This window comes from Lycium barbarum, chromosome 3 (assembly GCF_019175385.1).
Source record: "Lycium barbarum isolate Lr01 chromosome 3, ASM1917538v2, whole genome shotgun sequence".
In the NCBI taxonomy this organism is placed as follows: Eukaryota; Viridiplantae; Streptophyta; class Magnoliopsida; order Solanales; family Solanaceae; genus Lycium; species Lycium barbarum.
In genome coordinates, this window is record NC_083339.1 from 131,696,806 (window position 1) to 131,723,235 (window position 26,430).

A 26,430-nucleotide genomic window follows, 5' to 3' on the forward strand; every position below is an offset into this window, starting at 1 on the left:
CTGCAATGGATGGCAGAGGGTCCGTAGTACCCGAAGCACTGGAGTGATCCAGGATGCTAGTAATTGGTTCAGCAACTGGAGTAGCATTTATGAGAATGGAAAATTTCTTTTGGTATATGAGAGAGGAAAAATAACCTAATAATACTACTTAAGACTCTATATTACAAAACATAAGAAAAGGTACACATGCTCTGCTATAAACATTTCTGCTGCAATATTTGTCACTCTATATCTCAGGCTCAAGTTCCTTTTCTTCATGGATCTTAATGTCATTCGGATGGGCATTTGATCATTGAAGCTATTAGTACATCTGATCTTTCATGTATTCTCTACATCAAGTTAATGAGCAAAATATATGAACACAAATCGAGGACCTTTAGTGGCGGAAAAGAAAATGCCATATAGCAAATTCTTCTGGACTACCAAGTGTATCAGCTGTTTTTTTTTTTTTTTTTTTTTTTTTTTTGCATAAAAAAGTGAAATAGTCATTAAAGCTTAATTTCCTGTTAGTTACTTTGACAGGGAGCTTCCTTTCATTCAGCATTACTCACCCAATGCAAGTTAATTCTCTGGTTATAGAAGGGCGACAATTATCTGATGAATGAAACAAGTGGTAGTTTGAACAGGGGCAGAACACGTAAATGCTCATATATTCTCTTAAAGCCAAAAGAAATACGAAATGTCAAATTGAAAACTCAATACAGTACAAATACATGTAATTGCAGAGCCGAGTGGTTTATTATCAAACTACTTGTAAACAACAACATCACCCAAAATTGGCTTCATAGAGAATTCAGCAAAAATTATAGTACCCTATAATCCAAGATAAACAAACTCCTGGATGGCAGGAATTTCCCCAATCCTCTTCAGTGACTCCTTGCTGGGTTGTTCATCCACCCCAATAGCCATAACAGCTTGCTTTCTAGGAGCAATCCTTCCAACAGTCATGAAACTGACATTTACATTCTCCTCACCCAAGACGCTACCCACTTTTCCAATCATTCCTGGCTGATCAACCTGGCTGCAAAGAATGATACTGCCTTCCAAGCTAACATCCACTTCAAAAGATCCGACCTTTGTCAAATGAGGGACTCCATCCTTAACTCTACCCTCCACTCTAATCTCTCCTGAATCAGAAATGGCGCTGGCAAACTTGGATTCCACATTGGCAATCTGAACCTGAATGAACTCAACTGGACTTTCTGGTGAACCATCTAGGAGAATTCGTTCTTCAGATATCTGTAGTCCCCTTTGTTTAGCAGTGAAATCTGCATTAACCAAGTTAATGAAAACACTGGAAATAGGCTCAATCACGCCTTTAATTATCATGGCACGAAGCAATCTTGTATCAAGATCATCAGGTGCTCTAGCTGAACCATATGATACTTTCACTGATTTCACACCACTTCCACCAGCAACTAGCTGGACAGCAAGTCTACCAAGTTTTTCAGCAAGTACGACAAAAGGCTTCAGCTCTGATAGCACCTGCATGAGAGAGGTAGCAAAGATTAAATTCAGACATTTGTTTTATCAATTCAACTAGCAACTCCACCTTCAAAGAAAATACAGAGGAAAAAGGATAAAGCGATGGACTCGACTACAATAATGCAAATTACAGGTTAATTAGAATAATGAAAGACATCCTACAAGGGCATGCTAGTTCAGTTAAAGTACTGCACCAAGCCTTCTGTTTTCCCTCCTCAGAACTATGAATAATAGAGGGTGATAACTGGTAAATATTGAAAGCATTTACCTCAGCAGGAAGCATAGGTGCGTTGACAGCAGTAGCTGAGAGCTCCCCCTTCAAAGCGCCAACAACCGCTTCAGCGACCTCAATTGCCACACCTTCCTGGACAATCATTCAGAGAGCATTAGTAAATGTGTGAACTGGAAGAAGTGTGGCATACATGAATGTAACGTGAACAGACCTGAGCCTCTGTAGTACTAGCACCCAGATGTGGAGTTGCAGTCACATTCTCATGTTGAATCAACTTGCTATCCTTTGGTGGTGGCTCCACAGTGAAAACATCAAGTGCTGCCTGTGACAGGATTTATATGTTAGGACAATTACGTAGACCGTCAATGAAGAAGTCTATTCTAAAGTCTAATCCCGCAGTGGAGAGGAAAGGCGGAAGATAACTAAGGATGGCTTTTGGACACTGATATTCCAACAGGCATGAAGGCTGAGGGAAATATAGAGACAGCAATAGCTCAACAAATAATTACTAATTCATATGTTTCGAGTGTCTCAAAGATGAAGAGCCAGGACCTGTGCCACTATGCCTGCATCAAGTGCCCTCACCAAAGCGTCTTCATCAATCACACCCCCACGAGCAACATTCACAATCCGTACACCCTTTTTCATCTTTGCAAAAGTTTCATCATTCAGGATCTTCTTTGTAGCAGGGGTGAGCGGCATGTGAAGTGAGATGAAATCTGCAGAAGCAAGGGCTTCATCAAAGCTTACAAGCTCCACGCCAATAGCACGTGCACGGTCAGCAGGGGCATATGGGTCATGAGCAATGACATGCATGCCAAGCCCCTTAGCTCGCCTTGCAACTTCTGATCCAACCTTCCCAAAACCCATCACAGCAAGTGTTTTGCCTACTAGGGAGACACCAACATATTTGTTCCTCAGCCATTTCCCTGGAAACCATATACAAATTTTCAGAGGTATGCCAAAGCAACAAGTGCAGCAAGTATATGAGGGGAACTCATTAGCAGCTATGGAAAACAATATTTTCAGACAACTATTCCAAACAAATAACATCTGGAAAAAAAAAGGTGGCAAATTAAAGACCGGTTGAGTCGAGGGTTCCATACTTTGGGTTATGATCCTAAAAATACTTAAAATGGGAAGAACATATGGAGGTGCCTTAGAGTCTTCCCAAAAAAAAAAAAAAAAGTGGCCTTACAACTGACGCAGAATAAATAATAAAACCAATTAGCTTTGGATCATTGCATCCTTTTTATGACGGTGCCAGCTTGCGCGTGCCTCGACTAATGCATCCCACAAGAATAGGACAGGGGTAAAGCTTGATAACTAAGACGAGGGCAGACGAGCTAATACCAAGTGTTTTAGCTAAGGTTTGAGCCTGGATCTCCGGGTTTCCACTACTTACTCCTATGTCTTCCAAACCCTTCGGGGATATGTTGATGTAGTTGTTTCTTCTAAATACATCAACTATTTCATCAATTCCTGTGCTCATCAAGTATTTATATCTTTGAATCAAGATAGTCATAGACCAATCCCACATATAAGCTACTACAACTCGAATTACACACCCACACACACTCTCTCTCTTAATAGTTAATATATTAGCAACGGAACCAGGATTTCACTAAGACTTAACTTTAAATCATAAATTCGCCTTTTCAGAGGGTGATAAATATAATTAAAAAGGTTATCTTTACCGCAAAAAGTTGCAACACATACTACCAAAGAATAAGTCTCATGTATTTCACTTGAATAAGAACCAAGTCAAATTACAATCTTTTTTCTAGTTAATAAAGCATTCAGACCAACTTAGCATAGATCTGATCAGCCTACCCAAACCATAGTGCATGGAAATCATAAGATATTTCTCACATTCACATTCAAAAAGACAAACTCATTGAGGACTATATTCACTGCCATGCATGTCATTTGTATTCAAAAGCACAAAGATACAGGGGCAAATTGAGAGTGATCAGTGCCTCTACGGACTCCAGCTTAAGTATATATTAAGGAAAAGGTTAATTAAAAACATATTGTCTACGTCTCAATTTGGAAAAAAGATAAGAGACTTTCGAATCTTATGATCTTAAATTAAATTAAAGATGTGAGTAGTACTTTAAATCTTAAATTGGAAAACTTTAGAATGTTGGAATTGAAAAATTTGCTAAAACATATAAAGAGACACTCTGTTTTGTAACAAACCAAAAAAAGAAAGTAAGACAATGTCAGTGTGTCACAAAAGAATAATGTTTATATTGGTAATTCGCGGGACTTTAAAATTCTAGATCTACCAGCTTTAATGGAAGCATCAGCCTGAGCAACATTCCTAGCCATAGCAGTAAGAAGAGCAATCCCATGCTCGGCAGCTGCAACAGTATTAGCTGTAGGCGCATTAACAACAAGACATCCATGTTCCGTTGCAGCCGCAAGATCAACATTATCAATGCCAACACCAGCACGTCCAACAACTTTCAACCGTCCACCTGAAGATTCAAAGATCTCACGGCTCACTTTTGTTCCACTCCTCACAACAAGCGCATCGCAAAGTGAGATCTTAGTGCATAGTTCTTCAGGACTTAAGTTGTATGAGCAATCAACGTTAGCGAACTCTTTTAAGAGTTTTAGCCCTGCTTCGCCTAGTTTTTCAGCGACGAGAACTGTAGGTTTAGCGTCCATTGAGAGAACGATGAAACGGGGGTAGCCACGGTCACGGAGGGAGATACTGGAGATGTTAAAGGCTGACGTGGAAGAGAGGTGGTTTTTCCATGACAGTGAGGCGCGTGAGGGTTTTGCAGATAGAAGCATGGTTGAGGAAGCTATTCGGTGCGGCAGCGGAAGAAGGCTGAAAATGAGTGGGGGGTTTAGTGAAGAGTTTGGAGAGAGGGTTTTATGTGTGACTGAGTGCTGACGGAGTGATGAGTAGCAAGGAAAGTGGGAATCAATGAAGTGGGTGCGTGGGTGGGTGGGTGGACGTGTACACGCGCTTGGACATGTATGGAAAGATCTTCTTTTTTATTGAAGAAAAGGTTATAGACTTTATGTACTACTCCTATTTGTTTATTGTTGTTTTGGTCAGAACGACATATTCCCTGATTATCCCATCTATTTTCCTTCTCCGGACAAGTTTTACTATGTGCCGACATTAATTATGTCATATAAAAAAGTAAACACCCGCCTTATACTTTTGGGTTCATTTTTTTATCTCATAAAAAAAATCTCACATAATTAATGTCAGTTATGTGAGACACATACTAAAAAATTTCTTTCCTATGGCTCAATTTTTATTTTATTTTTTTGCGTCTGTTTCAAAAAGAGTGTTTCTTTTTATGTATAATAAGTTGATAATTCAGTTATCCTAACTGTCAAGTTTATGATTTAAAAGACTTTAGTATATCATACACATCTTTAATTTTAAATCACAAGAGTCAAAAAAATCTTTTTATTTCTTAAACTTTGTGTATAATTAAATTAAGACATTTAAATTGAAACGAATGGAGTAATTACTAAAACAACAACGTAGTCCCACAAGGAAGGGGTGGAGAATATCCACAAACCTTAGGAAGATAAAGAGATTGTTTCGATAGATCTTTGGTGATCATCTCTTTTAATTAGGCAAATAAAATTGAGAAAAAAGAGAGTTGCTAAATTGCCATATCAATTTGACCCAAATTTGGTCATACTTATGTAAAAACCACCATAACCTCTATTGTATAATTTTAAATTAAGATAAACTTTGAGAAGAAAAGATAGAAATGACATTAAGTAAGCATAAATTATTAAATTTGACCTAAATAGTTATATGAATTTATCCCATTTAGACTATTGTGACCAAAATAGTGTGACAAAAAGATTTTATTGGAAAAAAAATACTTCTTGTTTCATTATGTAAACTTTTGTCGAAAACATGAATAATCTGCTAACTTTGATGCCCAAATGATTACTTTTATCATTAACACAAATAATCACTTACACTATACTCCTTCCATCCATTTGTTCAAATTCATTGTACTAAAAATATGTGTTCACTTTTATTTATTCAGTTTAGCAAATTAAGATAGAATTTATCACATATTTTCTAATTTACTCTTATTATTAACTATAATTATTTTTTAATGCTATTTTTAAATATTGAATTTACTATATTTCAAAGGATGATATAGTATACTTGTCATTTAATTAATTACTTAAATATGCTAAATCATATATGAACCAGTAAAAATGGCTGCGTATTAATTTAATTCTTTTCCTCTACATTACATATAATTTAGGTGGTTGAAATCAAGCAGTATCATTTTTTATAATTTAGTATGAAATCAACCCAAAAGAAAGATGATTTTATCAAAACTAGTCTCTACTAACGTGCTTTGCAGTTTGCACGATATTTCTTGAAAATCATTATCAAGCAAAATAAAATTATAAGATATCATTTAATTTTAAGAATATTTAGTAATTTATGTGAATTAATTTTAAGTTGATCACAAAAGTAAAATATAATATTTAAAAGAAAATCAAATCCTTCGTCGTAAATTTTTCTAACTTCATGGTAGTTTCATGATGAAATGTTTAAACAAAGAAATAATTTCAACTACTTTATTTTCTTTTAATATAAATTTATATCTTTCGACTTGTTTATGATAGCTGCTATACATTATTTTAACCGGGGTCAAAATAGTTTATAACATTCTGATAATTTCGGGGTTATTTAAAGTTAGGAGTCGCCACCCAATTATTTACGGTGAATTAGGACACCAAAAGTTTAACTAGAGTAATTATCTAAAGTTGATTTTATTGTAAAGTCTACGAAACCAAAAAGATACTAGATACAAGTTCAACTAACCTAGAGGGAAGGTATTAGGCATCCTCTAAATTCCATTAATAATGGTTAATCCGACCGGACTTATAATTAATTAGGCTAACACTATAGATGTAATATTCTATAATATTTGGAAAACGGTTTGTAAATGTTACTAAAGTTATAGTGGAAATATAAATATGCTATTTTAAAATAAGGCTTTTAGAACAAATAATATTCTTTTGCATAAAAAACTTTAGTTATAAGTAAACTAAAAAGTGCGGGATTATACGATGTTTTGTAAATATTCGAAACAACTTAATAACTAAGTGTTAATTGATTTATTAAGAAATTTGTTATTTTGAGCATAAGCGTAACTGAAGAGAATATATTGAAAGTATTGTAAGAAAAGAGTCATCGCAAAATAATTTATATTTCACAATCTAATAAGTGGGTAAATACCATATATAAGAATACTTATGCAATATAGTAGTATAAGTGAAACAAAAGCTTAAAGTTGGATATGTAGACCTTGTAAAATACTTGTAAAATACATATTTTGATGTTTCTGGAACCGATTTGAACTCAACCATGAGTCATTTTAGAGTTAAAAATATTTGGTTAGCAAATCATCCTGTGGGTTTTAGTCATTGGTTTTAAATCATTAATTAGAGGTAAACACCTATGTGATCAAACAAACTAGTTTTTGACTAAACACAATGTTCAGGAACACCAAGTAAGATACCAAATAGATAACACATACAAGGCACTTAATTAATCGGCAAAAATAAAGTAATGCAACAACTGTTTGCTACTCTCTTTTATGCTATTGTTCGGACGAGTTTCGAAGGAGAGCGAGACATATAAAGGAGGATGTGGACGCGCATTTCAAGCCTTCGCGAGGTGACGTCGAGTCTTAAAGTAAGATCCTTCGACTCCGGTGTACATGCAAACAATAAAAGAAAATAGGATTAGAGCGATGGCGTGATTCGAGATTTTATAATTGTCAACCAATATAACAGCAATTCTAATATTTCAAACAACAAGTGACTGGTCATATACGTACGTGCACATAATCAAACAACGATACACTTACAATGTAAGGACATAAAAAATCGGTCAGGCAAAAACATGAGATGCCTTCAGATCTGACCCCTTTATTTCACTACCACATTTTATGAGACCAGTCAGGAATAAGGGAGATGATAATCTTTCTATATACTTCTCATTCATGTCGGATCCCTTGTAACAGTTAGGCAGAATGAGGGTTGCAAATAGACCATATTTTAACCAATAGCCACGAACAATTTTAGGCGGACTCTTTAAAGGCTCACACTAGTGGAAAATAGGCCTGTGCACGAATCGGTTCGGTTCGGTTTTGGCCATCTTCGAGTTGAAATTTCGAATTTCGAATTTCGACTTTCTAAAATTCTCACCCAAACTCGATCCATTCTAGGTTCAATTCGATTCGTTTTTTATTATTTCGGTTCGGTTACACAAATCGATTTGTTCGGTTTATTCGAAATTTAAACAAGTAACTATTTCATTTCAGTTTTAGGGTAAACATAACAAAAAATAGTGAGATCCTAAATTTGCAACCATATAACCTAGAAAAAACCATAAACTTGCAAGCATAATAGCATATAAATAGCAAAACAAGAGCTTGACAACTTGTGCAAGCATACAAATCCGCTAACACCACATTACATATACCAAATTAGTCATATTAGTCACTAGTGGCATATAAATTCGGTTTGTTCGGATCGGTTCGGTTGATAATTGAAGCCAACCGTATCCGAACCGTTAAACCGTAATATTTTACAATTGCATTTATAAATCGAAATCGAATTGTATTATCCAAATTGAATTATCCGAATTGTTTCGAATCGATTTGGAAATTCGGATTGAACCGATTTGTGCACAGGCCTAGTGGAAAACAAACATTTCCTTATACGATCTTGAAGCATTTTGTTACTAAGAAGAAAACATTTCATCTACATATGGCATGTATCTCACGAAAAATAGGCAAAGTGAAGTGTCAAAAATGGAAAATAGGAAAACCGCCCCGTGCGAAACCACAAAGATATAACGTCAACACAATTCTTGGTTATGGGATTTCTGTACACAGGTTCATTTACAGATGAACAAACAAAAAAGAGCCTGCGCATGATTTTTTATGCAAATGTAGTATTTTGAACCGAAAAAGGGGGGGAGGTCAATACATAACGTAATGAAGTATAAACTTAATGAAAGATCTCATCCTAACATTCAATCTCATAATCGTCAATCAAACAAATGTTCCAGAATTCAATTTAACAGATCAGTGAAGGGAAAAACATAGTGAAGAATTCATGATTCGGAATTCATCTATTGTATACTCACATTCAATCTACTAGTTAAAGTCTCTATAATATATAATCTCAAAAGCCAGTGCATTGCTACCTGTTTTAATCATATACATAATATACCTAAGATATACACACCATGATGTATATATCGAATGTATACCATCTTCTTACCTTGATAACCCACTGTATATCCTATGTATATTCGATTTTAAATAGGTTCTAAGTCCTGGGAATTCAGTCTAAGCATCCAAACTACGGTAGACATCTTTCAAATTCATTTAGTAATTAATATCTTATCCTAACAGCTCCCAAACATCAAACAAATAACATGACAACCAAGAAACTACACAACTACTAAAAATAGCAGAGTAAGCTGAAATTTGAACTAAAGACTAACAGCAATAAATATATCAAAGTTTACCTCTTTTGTGTGCAGTGAAGGGGGTGTCGACGGCCTCGAATTTATGCTCGAACTCGAACCAGATTAAAGTAACTAAAGTTTTAAACCGGAAAGTAAAAATAGAGTAATATGTTGGCTATTCTTTTTCTTTTTAGAATGAGGCTATGACTGTTGGAAGAACCCGAAACAGAACGGAAAAATCCTCGATTTAGAGTAGTAAAAAACAAATAGAAAAATCTCCAATCAGTGTTGAATCCCCGAAACAGAAGGGAATTAGAACAAAGCTAAGTCTTAAAGTAGTAGAAATGTGGAATGTAGTGGGTCCCCGATTGTTGTTTTTTCGGCTGAACGATTAAGACCTTTTTATAGTAGATGGAAAACTAGGTTTTTGGTTTTTTTGAATTCGGGATTTTAGGCTCTCAAACAAAAGTTCATGGAGCCGTTTCAATTCATTTGCACGAAAATGGGGTGTCACAGTCTGTGATGGTTAGAGGGAACTGAGCCTTTGTTCAAAAAAAGAAAGGGATGAGGGAGAGAGGAAAGGGAAAGGAAAGAGGAGTGCGTGGCTGTTTTAATCCGGAAATGGGGTGACAAACCTGCCATGGTTGAAAGGGGACTGATTTTCGCCTGAAAATGGATGAGGGAGGAGAGAGAGAGAGATGAAGCAGAAGAGGGATTAGGTTTTTTCGTTTAGTTAGGAGATGAAGGGGACGATTGGGTCGGTCGGGTCGGGTGAAGTGGTGGGCCGGTCCGGGTAGCCTTTAGATGAGTAGTGGGCTGTTGGGGGTTTGGATTCAAAGGATTGGGCTGATGATGAGAGTGCCTCGTTTGGGCCATGATTTGGGCTCAACTTGGCCGGTTTTGATTGCAAATCATGGCTCTCTTCCTCCTTTGTTTTAATTTTTTTTTTTTTTTGGGGATTCTAATTTAATAACTAGCACAATATATACTATGATAATTAGTAATTAATATGTAGAAAGTAAGGATTTAATAAAGTATAATTAACTTAACGAGTACAAAATCCAAAAAATGAAATGATGACGAGCCATTAAAAATTGTGATAAAGTAATGCTAGTAATGCAAAGTAAAATAGCGAAAATGAAAGTAGAGATATTAATAGTAGTAGCAATAAAAAATAATAGTGAAAATAAAGTATTTAGTTCGTCAATGAATTTAGAAGCCCGAGGAAATAAATTAGAATAAAGGAGGAACAAAATTGAGTGTCAACAATAGCTATTCTTGTTTTTCCCATCCTCCTATTTTATTTAAGTAGATTTGTATCGATTTCCACAAAAATATTCTAACTGATTGTCATTCAACTTTGAGTTTATAACGCAAAGTCACTTTTTATTTTTATTACATAAAAATCATCCAACTTAAAGTTTATCACACAAAAATATTTTTTATTTTTTTGTTATGTAGGTCGTCCAACTTAACCGTCATGTCATATTTTTAGTACAAAATATGAATATTCAAGTGTGATTACTTTTTTGTTAGCTTGACCCAAGTTGAATGACTTTTATGTAATAAAAAAAGAAAAATCACTTTGGTGTGATAAGCTTCAAGTTGGATGAATTTTATATGACAAGTAATAAAAAATGACTTTTATGTTATAAAATCTTCAAGATTATAATATCCAACATTTACTGTACTCATTATTTTATCTTAAATAAGTACGTTAATTGACTTTAAATGACTCTTATTCCAAAATAAGTGTCTCTTTTAGCTCATGCACCCCCCTTAAGTAACATGTATTTATAAAAAAATTAACTTAAATAAACATTTTATAGTGGAAGTGATTTTAAAATATAAATTACTTTTGATTTGAATCAACTTTAGAGTTTAAATTTTTTTTAAATCAACTTATTATGGTGTTAACAGCTTTAAGGGTATCTCAGTCATTTTGACAGAAAATAAGTGCTTAACAGAACTTATTTACCAAACACATCAACAACTTATATTCATCATAAGTACTTTTATCCAAACACTCAACTGCTTATTTATAAAAATAACTTTCAACACTTAAAAGTTCTAAGAGCCTGTTTGAATAGGCTTATGTCTATAAGCTGCAAACAACTTATAAACTAAAAAAAATAAGTTGGGGTAGTCTATTTTTTTTTTTTTTTTTGCTTATAAGTTGTTTTCAGCTTATAAGCTGCTTTAGATAAGCTAAGAGCCCGTTTGGATTGGCTTATAAGTTGCTTATAAGTTGTTTTCAGCTTTTTGAGTGTTTAGCTGTCCAGCTTAAAGTCATTTTGTGCTTAAAATAAGCTCAAAAAAATAATTGGGCCCATTTGACTTAGCTTATCGAAAGCAGCTAGCTTATAAGCTGAAAACAACTTATAAGCCAAAAAAATAAGTTAGACTATTCCAACTTATTTTTTTTAGCTTATAAACTGTTTGCAGCTTATAGGCATAAGCCCATCCAAACAGGCTCTAAGTCAAATGGGCCCAATTATTTTTTTGAGCTTATTTTAAGCACAAAATGACTTTAAGCTGGTCAGCCAAACACTCAAAAAAACTGAAAACAGCTTATAAGCAACTTATAAGCCATTCCAAACGGGCTCTAAAAGCACTTTATACATAAAAGCCACTTTTTTTAAGCCCATCCAAACGGGCTCTAGACATGCGAGGTAATTTGAAGATACCTAAACCTATTTAAATACGATCTAGTAATAACCTAATCATCATTGTCTATGTTAAGTATTTTTATTAGTTTTAATACGGACAAAGCAACATTCAATAACAAAATGATTCCTAGGCAAATACGATTACTGGTTGGATATCTCCTAATTATTTGAACATAAAGACTCTTTAATTCAGAATCAGAATTCAGAAGTTGTATTTGTTTTGTATTCTGTTTTCATTTGTTACATTTTTCTATTTACCAAAATAAATCAATATGAATATGATAGAATCTATATATTATTTTGAAAGCATGAATATAAATGTTGATTGACTAAAATATTCTTTAACTATTAAACGACTTTTATACCATTTTAGACTGATTTACCATATTTATATTGGATATTTTGGTAAATAGAAAACGAATTATCACAGTTAACAGTAGAATTTTAGACATGACTACTTCTGAGTCGGTAATATCATGTTTAATTAAGAAGGTATCCAATCAGCTGTAGCCTTATTTGCCCAGGAGTAATTTTGCACGTTTAACTAAGAAGATATCCACCATTAGCCCTATTTGGCTTGGAGTTATTTTGTGATCGAAAATTGCATTGTCTGTCTTAAGTTTAAAATTTTAAAAATGATCAGGTAAGTATTAGATCATATTTTAATGAGCTTAGGCATTTTTAGATTAGGGAAAAGGACACTGTGTATCCACTCAGCCAAACTAATCCACATTTAATCACTGTTTGGGCTTAATCCCATTAGGTGTCCGTTCGGCCCAAATTAATGCCAAAAATGGTCGGTCGGCCCAAAATAATGCCAAGACTGGCCGGCCCAACAGCCCAGGTGCTTAAAAAAAAAAAACTTTTTGTGGCGAGTTAGTCGCCACAAAAACGTTGCCACTAAAGGGCTGCTACAGCATATATACATATGTTGGAATTATATATACATTTTATATACAAGAATTATACATTTTATATACATATGCTGGAATTAATCATACATTTATTATACATAAATTATACGTTAATTATACATTTATTATACACATATTATACAATAATGATATGATATTTATTTTTAACATATACAATAGTGATACATATTATATACCACAATGATACGGTTTCTATAATATATTTTTATACGTATGGTACACTTTTTATACAAGACCAATACAGTTTATATACACATGCTGGAATTATATATACACTTTCTATACAAAAATGATACATATTATATACAAAAATGATACAATGTTCTATTTTTTACAGGGCAGTTGCACTGTGCTGATACACATTATATACACAAATGATACATATTATATACAAAAATGATACATACCTTAGTGATTCATATTCTATACAGTTTCTATACATTACAGTTAGGTACTGATACATATTTTATACACAAATGACACATATTATATATAAAAATCACCTCAAACATTTTTGTGTTTGGGTTTTTATTTGAAAATTGTCTTATTTAAGTTTTGGCTAATGGTTGGGATTAGTTTAATTACTACATTTTGGGTTTGAAAAAAATTGGGCTAGAGGGTGGGTTATTTATGGCCGACCGGCCATATATGTCCTTTTCCCTTTAGATTACCGCATATGTTTGGTCATAAAAGATAAAAGAAAAGTTTATTAAACTAAAGTAAAGTATTTATTTTAAGACAAAGAATGCAGTAAATGTTGGATAAAATTATCTTAAAGATTTTATGCAATATGTAGGACTTTAAATTCCTAATCAACTAATAAGAAAATTACTCAACTAGGCTACATTTATATTTGATAAAAATAGTTTTCCATTAATATTTATAGCTAATAAATTAATTTCTTTACTTTTGAATTCAAGTATTTAGCTCAATATAAAAATGATAAAATTTACAGGCACTTCTCGTTTTAATTTCTTCGTATTAATACTAATCTTACTTTGATTTCTTTTTAGTAATAATATTTAACTCAGTTTTATTAATATAAAAATTTGATTTGGCTATTTTATAATATATTCATTTGTTTGGTGAGTGTTATGTCATATTTACAGTAAAAAATATAAGAATTCAAGTGAGATTTACTTTTTAGTTAGTTTGGCCTAAATTGGATGACTTTTATGTAACAAAAAATTGAAAAGTAATTTTTGTGTGATAAAATTTAAGTCGGATGACTGTTACGTAACAAAAATTAGAAAAGCGTTTTTTGAGTTTGAATGACTTTTATGTAATAAATAATAGAAAAGTGACTTTCGTGGATAAACTCAAAATTGAATGACCATTGGTTAGGATATTTTTGTATAATAAATATGGATATATTTAAATAAATTGGATGATGAGAAAAAAAAAAAAGAATAACTAGCGTAAAATTGATTGATTATCTTTTGCAGGTCGATAAGTACTTTGAAGGAAAATAAAATAGTTGAAACTATTTCTTCCTGTAAACATTTCATCATGAAGATTACTGTGAAGTCAGAAAGTTTTACGGCGACATGAGGACTTGATTTGTTAAGAAAAGTATTATATTTTACTTTTGTGATCAACTTAAATTTATTTAAAATAAATAATAATTATTCTTAAAACTGAAAGATACTCTTATAATTTAATTTTAATTTATCAACTATTTTCAACACTTTTATATTTGCAAATGACAATAAATAAACTTAATCCGTAAAATTAGATCCTCTTAGTCGTAACATGTTCCCACATGGGAAAAAGAAGAAAAATATATATGCCAAGAACAAAATTTTCAAAGATGTTAAGTGAACATAATCATATACTATAATAAATATGTAATTATAAACAATATTACCTAATAATTTTTGTGATGATTGAGGTTGATAGGAAATAACGTGCAAAACACATTTAATGTAACACATTTCATAGTATTTGATGCAAAATACCTTTGTGTAAAGCATGAACATAGAGACTAGTTAGATTAAAAAGATATAAAAATTGTTTAATATTTAAATAATATTTTAGTCAATCAATATTATTTTATTCGTGCTTTTTATTATTAAAAAATAAAATATAGATTAATGATCTGGTGCGATTTTCTTTCTAACTCCTAAATATAGTAGGGGTGAAGGCACCCGCACATGTGAAGAGGTAGATAGATTTCCGCGTGTCCTAACTTTACTGGAAGAAAGTGTTGTCATACACGTGGCAGCGCTTATATCGTGCTTGTTTTCTTTCTACCAGAGTTCGGGGTTGCAATTGTAGTCATATTTGACCAAAACAAACCTGGCGAAAAGCTAAAGGTAAACTAGCTGCTTGGTCCATGACCGACATTGTTCCTTCTTTATTTCTCTCTTCCTTTCGAAGCCCTTCTTTGCGCCCAAGACCTACAATTGAATACATACAATCACATTTGGGTACGTTAAATTTGTCTTTCCATTTGCCTATTTCTCCTTGTTTTCTCTCTCTATCTTGATCATTCTTGCTATTTTTGTTTTTATTTTTTATAATGCCTTCAGTTTAGTGAAAGATTCAAACTTTACCAAACCCACGTTTTTACTTTTGGGAATAATCAAAATTTTCCATTTCTCTGAATCGACATTGACATATTATTGGAATTCATATTGAAGCTTTATAAGGTTTTTTTTTTTTTTTTTTTTTCGTTCTGTTATTCCCTTATTTGAATTTGATAGTGCTAAATTTCATATTAAAAATTGTTCTTCTCTGACGAAAAATTGTGGTTGCATTAAAAACTATTTATCATATACGTATGTGATCATAAATTTCTTGTTCTTTTTGCTATTTTTTTCGATAGTTTTGCTCCCAAGTCCCACCTGGTGGGATTATACGGGGTTTGTTGTTTTTTCGATAGTTGTTTTGCTGTAACTATACATTTTGGTGTTGTTACTGTAGAGTTTATTAAGTTGTTCTAATTGCTTTTCCATTGGAGAAAGATCAGAACATTTTACGGGACTAATTGGAGCTCATTGATGAAGTAATGTAATTGAAATCCATGAAATTGTGATAGGTCATAATCAATTTTTTTCTTTTTGATGAAGTAATGTAAAAGGGCGTAAGTTCTGTTGGCTCTTCTCAAGATCCAAATAAGGGAGCTCCAAATTAAAAGCTAAACTTTTAAGTACCTATAAACAACCTCAATGGCTAATTCTTTTCCCATATTCTTCCTGCTGCTACATGATAATGCACGACAGATGATAATGCACATCAGATGATATCACATGTAACTGTTGGAGCGTGTATGTTACGGTCCCCTGTTATGGATCAAGTTAAAGGGCGATGTAAGACAGAATCAGAGTTAATGTAGAGAGAATTAGGAGAAGAGGATTTCTTTTTCCGGCCTATGATGCTGGCTCGTTAAGAGAGAACCTGTGATCTAAAGTACTCAAAAGCTGGAATAATTTTCTGCATACCTTTCATGGAATAAACATAGAGTTTAAATACAATACTGATAGGATAACTACCCCTAGAAACTTCAAACTAGGACATGTTTTCCTAACATAACTAGAATGAGAAACTGCATATAACTACTACAAAGAAACTGCAGATAACTACTAACAAAGAAATAACTACTGCAAATAACTACTAATGTAAATTATTGGGAGACCAAGGACTGCTAACAGTCTACTAGACAGAGCTTTTCTTAAAGCACTGATAACACTTTTTGCCCTTTTTTGTTTTGATGAAATAGGTTGCTTCAATGCGGGCATCAAGAAGATGCAAAGTTACATAAGTGATAGATGTTAGCTCCAGCCTCCATTACAATACAACATAGAACATTTCCAGGAAGCTTACCTAAAAATCAAAAGTAGAATGGGTAAGCTAGAGTAACTGAGTAAGTGAGCTGATGAAGTCTAGGAGGGCAACAACATTATTTACAGGGGCTAGAGCACTCCAACTAAAGAGATACACAAGGCATTTAACTTTTAGAGCATGTTTAGGAGTTGAAATGCCATCAAAACATCTACAATTCCTTTCTTGCCAAAGACAACAGAAAGTGCTTGCTGGGATCTTCTTCCAGACTTTCCTGATGGCTCTGTCAACTTTCTATCTGCTCCATCCTTCCACTGTCTCCCTGCCTTGGGGTTGTGCCCGACTTAGTCCCAAAATTGAAACAAACATATACCACATATATGCTGCCACTGGACAATGCAAACTAGAAACTCCTTTTACAGAGATTATCTTGGGTTATACAAGCACCTTTGAGGGTGTCCATTTTTCGCCCCTTTTCTTTTGTTCATTCAGTCTATTAAAATCCTTTTCCTTGAGAACCTTTTCCTGTGCCATGCCAAATATGCGAAAATCTATTGTTGGGCTCCTAAGATGCATGAACGGTAGATGGAGTAGTAGTCATTAATTTGAAAAGGACTAGGAAGCACATATTCGTATTGGTTTGCCCGTCTTTGAGGGTTGTTCGTTCCTATAATTGCTCTAAATCAGTGTATCCTGGCCCCTTTTTGAACTTCTCCATAAATGTGAAATTAAACTTGCATATCAATGGAGAAAGGATCACTGAACCGTGACAAGTTTTGGAACATGCCTTTTGACTTCGAGCTTAATTTAGGTTACACGGGAAACTAGCTTTGAGGAAATTCCAGCCCCTTATAACTGGGCTCGTTAACCTTCTGGACTGAGTAGGTTCTTGAATTTTGTTTCTGTCCTATAGCTATGAAACGAGTATTACTCTTATGCAATTAAGATTAAAATCAAGTAGTCTTTCTTTTCTTTGTGATTAGATGGGGGATTTTAGCAACTATGATGAAATCATGGACTATCTGTTAACTAACATTATTTGGCTGCATGAATTAAGTCCTCTTAATGGTTGCAAATTTTGTGCCTCAAAAATAAAAATAAATAATATTACTACTTTGATTTGAAAAACAAGAAAAGACACACACATTAAAAACACAAGCATATAATAAAAAATTCTTTCTGACTGAAACGTTCATTCCATAACTTTTGATTTGTTTGGAGGTCTGAGATGTTCTTTGAATGGCTGCTTTGACTACCATAGAGTAGCTTATTTGGTAAATAATGGATGACGATCGGAATTTGGAAGTTCAGGGGAATTCATCATGTAAGACCAAGACTGAGTGCAGGTACAGAACAGGCTTCTTCATGATAGAGCTGGAAAACAGCCTAATAATATCAGGGATGCTAGTTTCTGTCTTTCCGAATCTAATGTGTTGAGTAATGGAAGTTTCTACCTAGAGAAGTGGTGCTCCGCTTTAGTATTTATTCATATTTGTTAATTTCATACCTAGTTAATTTCATATGCATGTTTTGTTTTGTCCTTGTGTTCTGAATCAACTTAGGCCTTGCAATAGAAATGTTTCAGTATACTACTTGATAGTTTTGTTCTTTTAAACTGTATTTGATATCTTTACTGTTTTAAACTGTTCAGATGTATCTTCACTCCTCTGATATAGTAGAAATTCAGATCAACCACAGCTTTGATTACATCTCTTTTAGAGTGTGGTATTATTCCAATTACTCAATTGACAACCTAACCTTGCAAATTAATAGGGTGGTAGGCAATGGGATATGCAAATGGTCTTCTATGTCCACAAGGGAAGCAGCCACTTCTTTCCTTTGGGGTCATATCAGATGTCCAATATGCTGATATTCCCGATGGCCGCTCATTCCTTGGTGTTCCTAGGTATTATCGGCATAGTGTTTGTGTGTTGCAGAGGGCAGTTCAGAAATGGAATCAAGAAAAGCCTAAGTTTGTTCTTAATTTTGGGGACATTGTTGATGGGTTTTGTCCCAAAGACCAGTCAATGATTGCTGTCAAGAAAATTGTTAATGAATTTGATAAGTTCAATGGCCCTGTCTATCACATGATTGGAAATCACTGCCTTTACAATCTTCCTCGAAAGGACTTGCTTCCGTTGTTGAGAATTCCTAGCAATGATGGTTGTGCCTATTTTGATTTTTCTCCAATTCCAGAATACAGATTTGTAATTCTAGATGCTTATGATATCAGTGCCATTGGTTGGCCAGAAGATCACCCAAATACTTTGAAGGCCTTAAAAGTTCTTCAGGAGAGAAACCCAAATTCAGACAAAAACAGTCCAAATGGACTTGTGGGAACAGACCGAAGGTTTCTCAAGTTCAATGGAGGTGTTGGAAAAGAACAACTGGAATGGCTGGATCATGTCCTTCAGGAAGCTACCAAGTTGAATCAAAATGTAATAGTGTGTTGCCATCTACCTTTGGATCCTGGAGCTTCATCTCTTTCAGCGTTGTGTTGGAATTATGATGAAGTGATGGATGTGATACATCACTATAGCTGTGTGAAGGTCTGTTTGGGTGGACATGACCATAAAGGTGGATATTCGGTTGACTCCCATGGTGTGCATCATCGGGTCCTTGAAGCAGCTCTTGAGTGCCCTCCTGGGACTGATGCTTTTGGACACATTGATGCCTTTGATGATAGATTATCACTTTTTGGTATTGATAGAATGAAAAGCACTGAGATGGTTTTTGGTCACAAAACTATACTTTCAAGTTACAACGAACAAATCCACAGGTTGTAAAGTTTACCCACATTTCGTGGTTACAAAAAAAGAGGTGAACTGTAAGATATGTTGAAAAGGCATAGTTATCATGAAATGCAAGAGAGACTTGGTTCTGATGTAAGTTCTGTTGCTTAAGCCCAGATATTATGGTTGTTCCGTGAATGAGGTACATATTGGACTATATTCTTGACCTCCAGGGCGTCTTGAAAATCCCTGAGTGTCTTTCTGGTTTAGCCTGATTCTGAAGATTCGAAAGTTGCTTCTGTCCTATAATAAATATGGTTGTACTCTGGACTTGAATTAGTATATTTAACCATGGATACATTAGTCAGTCATGTGTCGCTACTCTCTTATCTGAACTTGTTTGCTTCAATTGCTAGTTGCATTATAGTGGCAGATGTTAAATTACTAGCAGTGGATTTTGGAGCAACGGTAAAGTTGTTTCCGAGTGATGATTTGGAGCAAAGTAAAGTTGTTCCCGAGTGATCTATAAGTCACAAAGACCGAGCCGTGGAATCAGCCAGATGCTTGTGAACGCTAGATATTTCGTGCACCGGGCTGCCCTTTCTTTAACCTTAAGATTATTAGCATTTGATATTTAATGCCAGCTATGTAAATGAAGGGGCAACATTTCGCCATTAATCACATGGTTGATACTAGTTTACGTTTCTTCAGTTGACCTCCTTTTGATCACATGTACTCCATGTCTTATAGCTGTCTTCCTGGTAACACGAGTTACTTCTCTCGATATCATCAACAAGAATTACTTATATATGCACATTACTTTAACTGAGATTTTTGTTTTCCTTTTGTGGTTTCTTTTCATCCTTTTTGTAGTGGACTCGAAATCTCCTCTCTCTTCCTCGTAATGCCAGAAATAGGTAAAACAGAAACAAATAGAAGAAAAAAAAAAAAGTGGTACACGTTTTCAACCTCCATTTCTTGGTCTTCTTGGTTTTTGGCATAAATTTAAAATCAAGGAATGAAAGATCAACTAATCCTTGGTGTAAAATCTATAAATTACTAGCAATTACCAGCTACTACTATATATCGTTTGGATGTGTAGACTATAGAGTTATTTCTTTTGTTTTACAGCTTCAATTTGCAGATATATAGTGTGGAACTGCACCAGTATTTTACTGGCTCGACGAACAATTGGCACCGACAAAGATAGAATTATAGAAAACAGAATATGGTATATGATAAATGTCTTTTTTGACATCCCATGGTGCTAGTGGTGTGAACATGTTGAACACACGATTTACTATTAATATTAATTGACAATATAAATATATAATGTCTTTGTCTTAAACTTTTTTCTGAGTCTCACGTTTTCATAGCTAACCCACCAATGCTTACTTTTCTAAATGTTCATCATCACATATTCACATTTACCTGCTCCAATTAATAAAAGCAGTAACTATAGTAGTAGTACTTATTTTATACAAGCTAACAAATATAACAAGCTAGAATTTCCCTGCTACTTACTTCTACCTATGTTTAAGTCTAGGATATTGCTGGAGCAGTAAACAAATATATAATAATCATTTTATTGCTGGGTACTTTTAGCCATTTTCTTCTCAGCATAGTAGAATCCGACAAGGGAGACGACGGAGAAAGCAGAGAAGCAGGCGGCGCAAATGTCCATGGTGACATGGCGGCCTGTGATTGCCGTGATTTTGAACAAGTTGGTTTTCTTGTGAGCATCAGTAGTTTGTCCATAGGCAACAACTTCACCAGCATAGTCATAAACATAAGCCCTAATGAAATAGGTAGCAGTAGGAACATCCTTCTCTATAGTCCAAGTAAAATTGTTATTTGAAGGTTTATATGGTATTGTTACAACGTTAAATTGGCAAGTTTTGTCCTTTTCGAGATTGTCGTTGGACTTCCTCCATCCTCTGTCCACTTGGCTCACTGGGGCATAACATAATTTCACCTTCACTATCTTGTAATTTGAGTCTGTTCCAGTTGGGTAGCTCTTGTTCAATGACCATGTTATTGTCACTTGTTCTTCCCCAGCTTGCAGCACTGCGAAAACAAATTTAATATTAACACTCAGTTGATGAGTTAGAAATTTATATAAGAAGATCAAAAGAAATACTAAAATGTTATAATTGGAATTCGGACGGGTGACTTGCAACAACTTTGCGTCCGGAGCCAAAATGACATGTTTTTTGAGCTAATACTCCAAAATAGGATGTCTTTTTTTTTTTTTATACCAAAATGTGTATTTCGTTGGATAACCAACGAAATACCCGCAAGTAGCACTGTTCCGGTCTGGTATTTGTTGCATTTCACTACACTTGTAGCGAAATGTAACAAATATTTTTTTTTTTTTGCATTTCGTTGGTATATGAACGAAATATGATTTTTTTTTTTGTATTTCATTTATTAAAAAACGAAATATGATTTTTTTTTTTTGTATTTCGTTTATTAGAAAACGAAATATGATTTTTTTTTTGTATTTCGTTTATTAAAAAACGAAATATGTTTTTTTTTTGTATTTCGTTTATTAAAAAGCGAAATATGATTTTTTTTTTGTATTTCATTTATTAAAAAACGAAATATGAAAATATTTTTTTAATTTCGTTTATATATAAAAACGAAATAGGAAAATATAATTATTCTTATTTTTTTTTTTTTCATTTCGTTGGTATATGAATGAAATAGGATAATTTTTTTTTTTTTGCATTTCGTTTATATTCCAACGAAATAGGAAATTATAATTTTTTTTTCGTTTATATAAAAATGAAATAGTAATATATATATATATATATATATATATATATATATATATATATATATATATATATATATATATATATATATATATATATATATTCTTTTTTGTATATACCAACGAAATGTTTTGTTCCATTTCGCAGGTATATAACGAAAAATCCTTTTTTTTTTACCGTTTTTCTGCTCTCCATATCGCTATGGTTTTAATTTTATATTTAACAATCTTACTTTCCTCAATATTTCTTCATCTTTTTTTTTAACTGTTGTTCTATGAAAATGACTAACTAAAAGAACATTTTATAATATAAATTTAGACCTTTTTAATCAGTAGCTTCGACGATCTTTTTAGTATTTTAATTGTAGTTCGTTGACCAATAAACTCTACTAACATTTTTTAAAGCTTTTTTTAATTGAAGCGACGACTGAAATTACCAACTATTGATTAATTAAACTTGTAACTTTTGTTTTCTTTATTATAGTCTACTACACTAAGTATAAGATATAAATAAATCAAAAAAATAAATGTGAACTAATTTATAATGACTAAATCAGAAAATATATGTAAAAACTTATAAAATTAATAAATTACCTCAATTTGAAGAAGATTATGGAGCAAAAGTTGAGGAATCCTTGTGATAGGATTAGTAGAAAAAGAAGAAAAGAATGAAGAACGGAAAAAGAGGAAGAATGGAGATAGAGGAAGAACAAAGAATGGAGAAGTGAGAATGGAGAATGGAGAATGGAGAGGATAAGGTAAAATAATTTACGGTAAAAGTGGAGAGCAAAAAAAGGGTATGAACGAAATAATTTTTTTTTTCCTATTTCGTTGGAATATAAACGAAATGCAAAAAAAAAATTAAAAAAAAATCCTATTTCGTTTTTATATAAACGAAATAAAAAAAAATTATAATTTCGTATTTCGTTGGAATATAAACGAAATGCAAAAAAAAAAAAATTTTATCCTATTTCGTTCATATACCAACGAAATGCAAAAAAATAATAATTATATTTTCCTATTTCGTTTTTATATAAACGAAATAAAAAAAAAATCATATTTCATTTTTTAATAAACGAAATACAAAAAAAAAATCATATACTTTTTTTAATAAACGAAATACAAAAAAAAAATTCATATTTCGTTCATATACCATCGAAATGCAAAAAAAAATAAAAAATTATTTGTTACATTTCGCTACAAGTGTAGCGAAATGCAACAAATACCGGACCAAAACAGTGCTACTTGCGGGTATTTCATTGGTTATCTAACGAAATATTCATTTTGGTATATAAAAAAAGGCATCCTATTTTGGAATATTAGCTTCAAAAACATGTCATTTTGGCTCCGGACTCCAACAACTTTTGAGCCACTTTTACCACTATACTCAACTTACTCTCTTCTATATATTAAGGAAATTCAACGATTTATATATAACAAAAAGATTACCTATTTACACAGTATCACTTTCCTACTTATTGAACCATCTTCCCTCCTACTACCTCCGCCCATGGTAACACCCACTAATTTAGCCCTTCAAACTAAAGGAATATGCTCAAATATACCAGGTGATGCATACTTTGATTCAATTCATGAAGGTGAGAAGGAAAAATTTTAGGTATGCACCATATAATTGGAGTGTGATCGTTGAGGCATTACAGAGATATTCTCCAAAGATAAGAGTAACACCAGTGACTTGGAGAACTCCAGATATTGGATGGATAAAAGTCAATACTGATGGAGCTTCAAGAGGAAACCCGGGTAGGAGTTCATGGGCCTTTTGTGTAAGAGATGAAAGGGGAGATGTGATACAAGCACAGGCCAGAGAAATAGAGGATCTTCAAAGCACCAACACCGAGGCAGAAGCCCTAGCCATTTTACAGGCTCTCAGGTATTTAAAAGACAGTCAATGGGATCAAATAAGGATAGAGACAGATTCACTTTTGCTGAAGAACTCTATTCAAAGGACATGGGAAATTCCTTGGCAAATCATTACTATGGTGGAAGAAATTTGGAGAATAAGTGAGGAAAAAGTGGTGGTGATAGAGCATATTTATAGGGAAGGAAACAAATTAGCAGATCACTTAGCTAATTTAGCTTTGGACACAGGGGACATACAATTCAATTCCTTTCATGACATGGAGAGCCACTGTAAAAGAATTGTGAACAGTGACAAATTACAGCTGCCCTGTCTAAGAATTAGATCATGTTAAGGAGACTGAATATAGGGGGAAGGTGGGAGAAAAGGAGGTCCTCACACTCAAATCCTTTGGGAGGAGAATGTGAAGGATGTGGTTTACACTAACTGTTTGCTAATGGTTGCAGGTACACAAACTAACATAAATGGAGGATTTTAATTCAACAGGTACCACAAAACAACCACACTGAAGGAATACCAACAAGCAGCGAAACACAGTGTAATCAGGATGTTGAGAAGTTTTACCAGCATAAATTGCAACTGGTTGGAGGCACTTTTGACAAATGATAGGAAGTGGAATTATTGCTCCTAATGATTGAGCACATGAAACACAACAGACCTCTTGAGTACACATGGGCATACTGAGTGGTTGTTTCTTAGTTGGTGGTATTAGCACCCCGGGATGCTCATCCTACTGAGAACTGGTCATTAGTTAGAAAATGTACTGCCTTGGTGCATATAGAGGGCCAAATATAGAGCATGTGAGATATAGAAACAGAAGTTCTTTATGGAGCAATTATTTCAAATTTCATTCTATTAGTAATTTTTTAACAATTTGTAATATCAAATTAAGACAAGTTATAAGTCTTAATTTGATCATTAGTTTAAATTTTGTATTTTCATTAGCCTTTTGGCTAGAGTTGTACAAACTTCTGGATTTTTTTGAAAAAAAAAAAAAAAAAAAAAAAAAATATGCTCAAATATAAGTTTGTCAAAAAAAAAAAAAAACTCAAATATAAGAACGGAAAGGCTCACCATTGCGAGTATAAAATTGAAATCCATTAATCATTTTCATATTCTGCGGAAAGAGAGGCAAGTGGACATATTTAAATTCATTAATCATGGGTCGATAGACGAGCCTTATTTTTTTATCCGTAGTCAACTTTGGCAATAACTTTCAAGCAATGTCTATTATAAAAACACTTTTTCTTTCTCCTTTTTTTTTTAGTAATATAGAGCGTGTTTGGATGGGCTTATGCCTATAAGCTTTTTGCAGCTTATAAGCTAAAAAAAAATAAGTTGGATAGTTTAACTTATTTTTTTGGCTTATAAGCTATTTTCAGCTTATAAACTGCTTTAGATAAGTTAAGTCAAATAGATCCAATTATTTTTTTGAGCTTATTTTAAGCACAAAATGACTTTAAGCTGGCCAGTCAAACGCTCAAAAAAGCTGAAAACAGTTTATAATCAACTTATAAGCCAATCCAAACGGGAAGATAATCAGATCTATTACCAAGGGGGAAAAAGCATATACCTTGTCCTTGTGAAGGTGAAGAATTGAGTAGAAGAGTTTTCTGAATGGAGGAAAAAAGGGCACCATAAGCAGTGACTCCAAAGCAAGAAAAAACAACTACTGAGACAACAAAAAATCTAGGAAAAGTTGCCATTATTTTTTTATTTTTTTTGCACTTCCAAAGTATGAGGAAGAGAGATTGAGTGTGGTGGAGATTAAATAAAGATGTTGTGAACCCACTAATTTATGTCTATCAGACAGTGGGTAGGGGGGCCGACAAGTTAGACTTTGCTTAATTTGGAGTTGAAAATACAAAAATGAATTGACGTTTATCAAACCATCCTAGTTACACCAGTAACAAAATATTAGCCGTGATTATTCTCATTCATTCAATTGGTTAATATACATCATTTATAACGTAATTGTAAACTACAAAATAGGAACTAATTTGACTAATTTATTCTAACATATGTTATCCTAAAATAGAAGATTACAAAATATTTTTGACTAAATATTTACATAATCTAACACACCCCTGCAGTCGAAGCAATAGGTTTACGAACGGTTACACTGTCCCGAAAATCATCAAATAGTACGGTCGGCAATCTAATAACAGAACAGAACATATAGGACACGAACCTCTCCACGTCTAACCTTTTCACAAACAAAATGAATGTCCATTTCAATATGCTTGTGTCACACCCTAATCTTCCTAGGGTGTGATGGGCACCCGACCCTTACTTAGGGCCGAGCGAACCCTCTGACCCTTAGTGCACACATAATCTTTTTGGACTTTTAAATCAAATAAAGATGAAATACATAGTACAACATTTCAGAAATATTCTTTTCCATCGACCTCAAGTCAAACAAAATCTGTAATCATAAT

At 33.4% G+C, this 26,430-nt stretch overlaps 3 protein-coding genes across 4 annotated transcripts; 1 reads left to right on the forward strand and 2 right to left on the reverse strand.

Moving 5' to 3' along the window:
* Positions 1–631: 631 nt before the first annotated feature.
* On the reverse strand, positions 632–4,726 carry LOC132631371 (D-3-phosphoglycerate dehydrogenase 3, chloroplastic-like; the record flags this gene model as incomplete). Its single annotated transcript, XM_060346952.1, has 5 exons — positions 632–1,485; positions 1,754–1,849; positions 1,929–2,039; positions 2,270–2,646; positions 4,009–4,726. Coding segments are annotated over 5 exons (1,974 nt in total), but the record flags the coding sequence as incomplete, so codon positions are not given.
* A 10,348-nt stretch (positions 4,727–15,074) lies between these two features.
* Positions 15,075–20,166, forward strand: LOC132632582 (manganese-dependent ADP-ribose/CDP-alcohol diphosphatase). 2 transcript variants are annotated; one of them, XM_060348571.1, is made up of 2 exons: positions 15,075–15,251; positions 18,257–20,166. In XM_060348571.1, the coding sequence occupies exon 2, from the start codon at positions 18,390–18,392 to the stop codon at positions 19,389–19,391; it is 1,002 nt and encodes a 333-aa protein (XP_060204554.1). In that variant the 5' UTR covers positions 15,075–15,251; positions 18,257–18,389; the 3' UTR covers positions 19,392–20,166. The 2 variants fall into 2 exon arrangements, with proteins under 2 accessions (XP_060204554.1, XP_060204553.1); XM_060348570.1 differs by having other exon boundaries at positions 15,076–15,251; positions 18,379–20,166.
* A 611-nt stretch (positions 20,167–20,777) lies between these two features.
* LOC132632583 (high-affinity nitrate transporter 3.1-like) lies at positions 20,778–25,754 on the reverse strand. The gene is made up of 2 exons (XM_060348572.1): positions 25,566–25,754; positions 20,778–21,404 (listed from the first exon to the last, which is right to left on the reverse strand). The coding sequence occupies exons 1-2, from the start codon at positions 25,696–25,698 to the stop codon at positions 20,923–20,925; spliced, it is 615 nt and encodes a 204-aa protein (XP_060204555.1). The 5' UTR covers positions 25,699–25,754; the 3' UTR covers positions 20,778–20,922.
* Positions 25,755–26,430: the final 676 nt, after the last annotated feature.

Bases quoted from the DNA above. Each gene is read 5' to 3' on its own strand.
- LOC132632582 (XM_060348571.1), top strand. From the start codon at position 18,390: ATGGGATATGCAAATGGTCTTCTATGTCCACAAGGGAAGCAGCCACTT.
- LOC132632583 (XM_060348572.1), bottom strand. From the start codon at position 25,698: ATGGCAACTTTTCCTAGATTTTTTGTTGTCTCAGTAGTTGTTTTTTCT. The intron at 21,405-25,565 runs GTATATGCTTTT...TTGTTTTCGCAG, and splicing joins TTCACCTTCACAAGGACAAG to TGCTGCAAGCTGGGGAAGAA.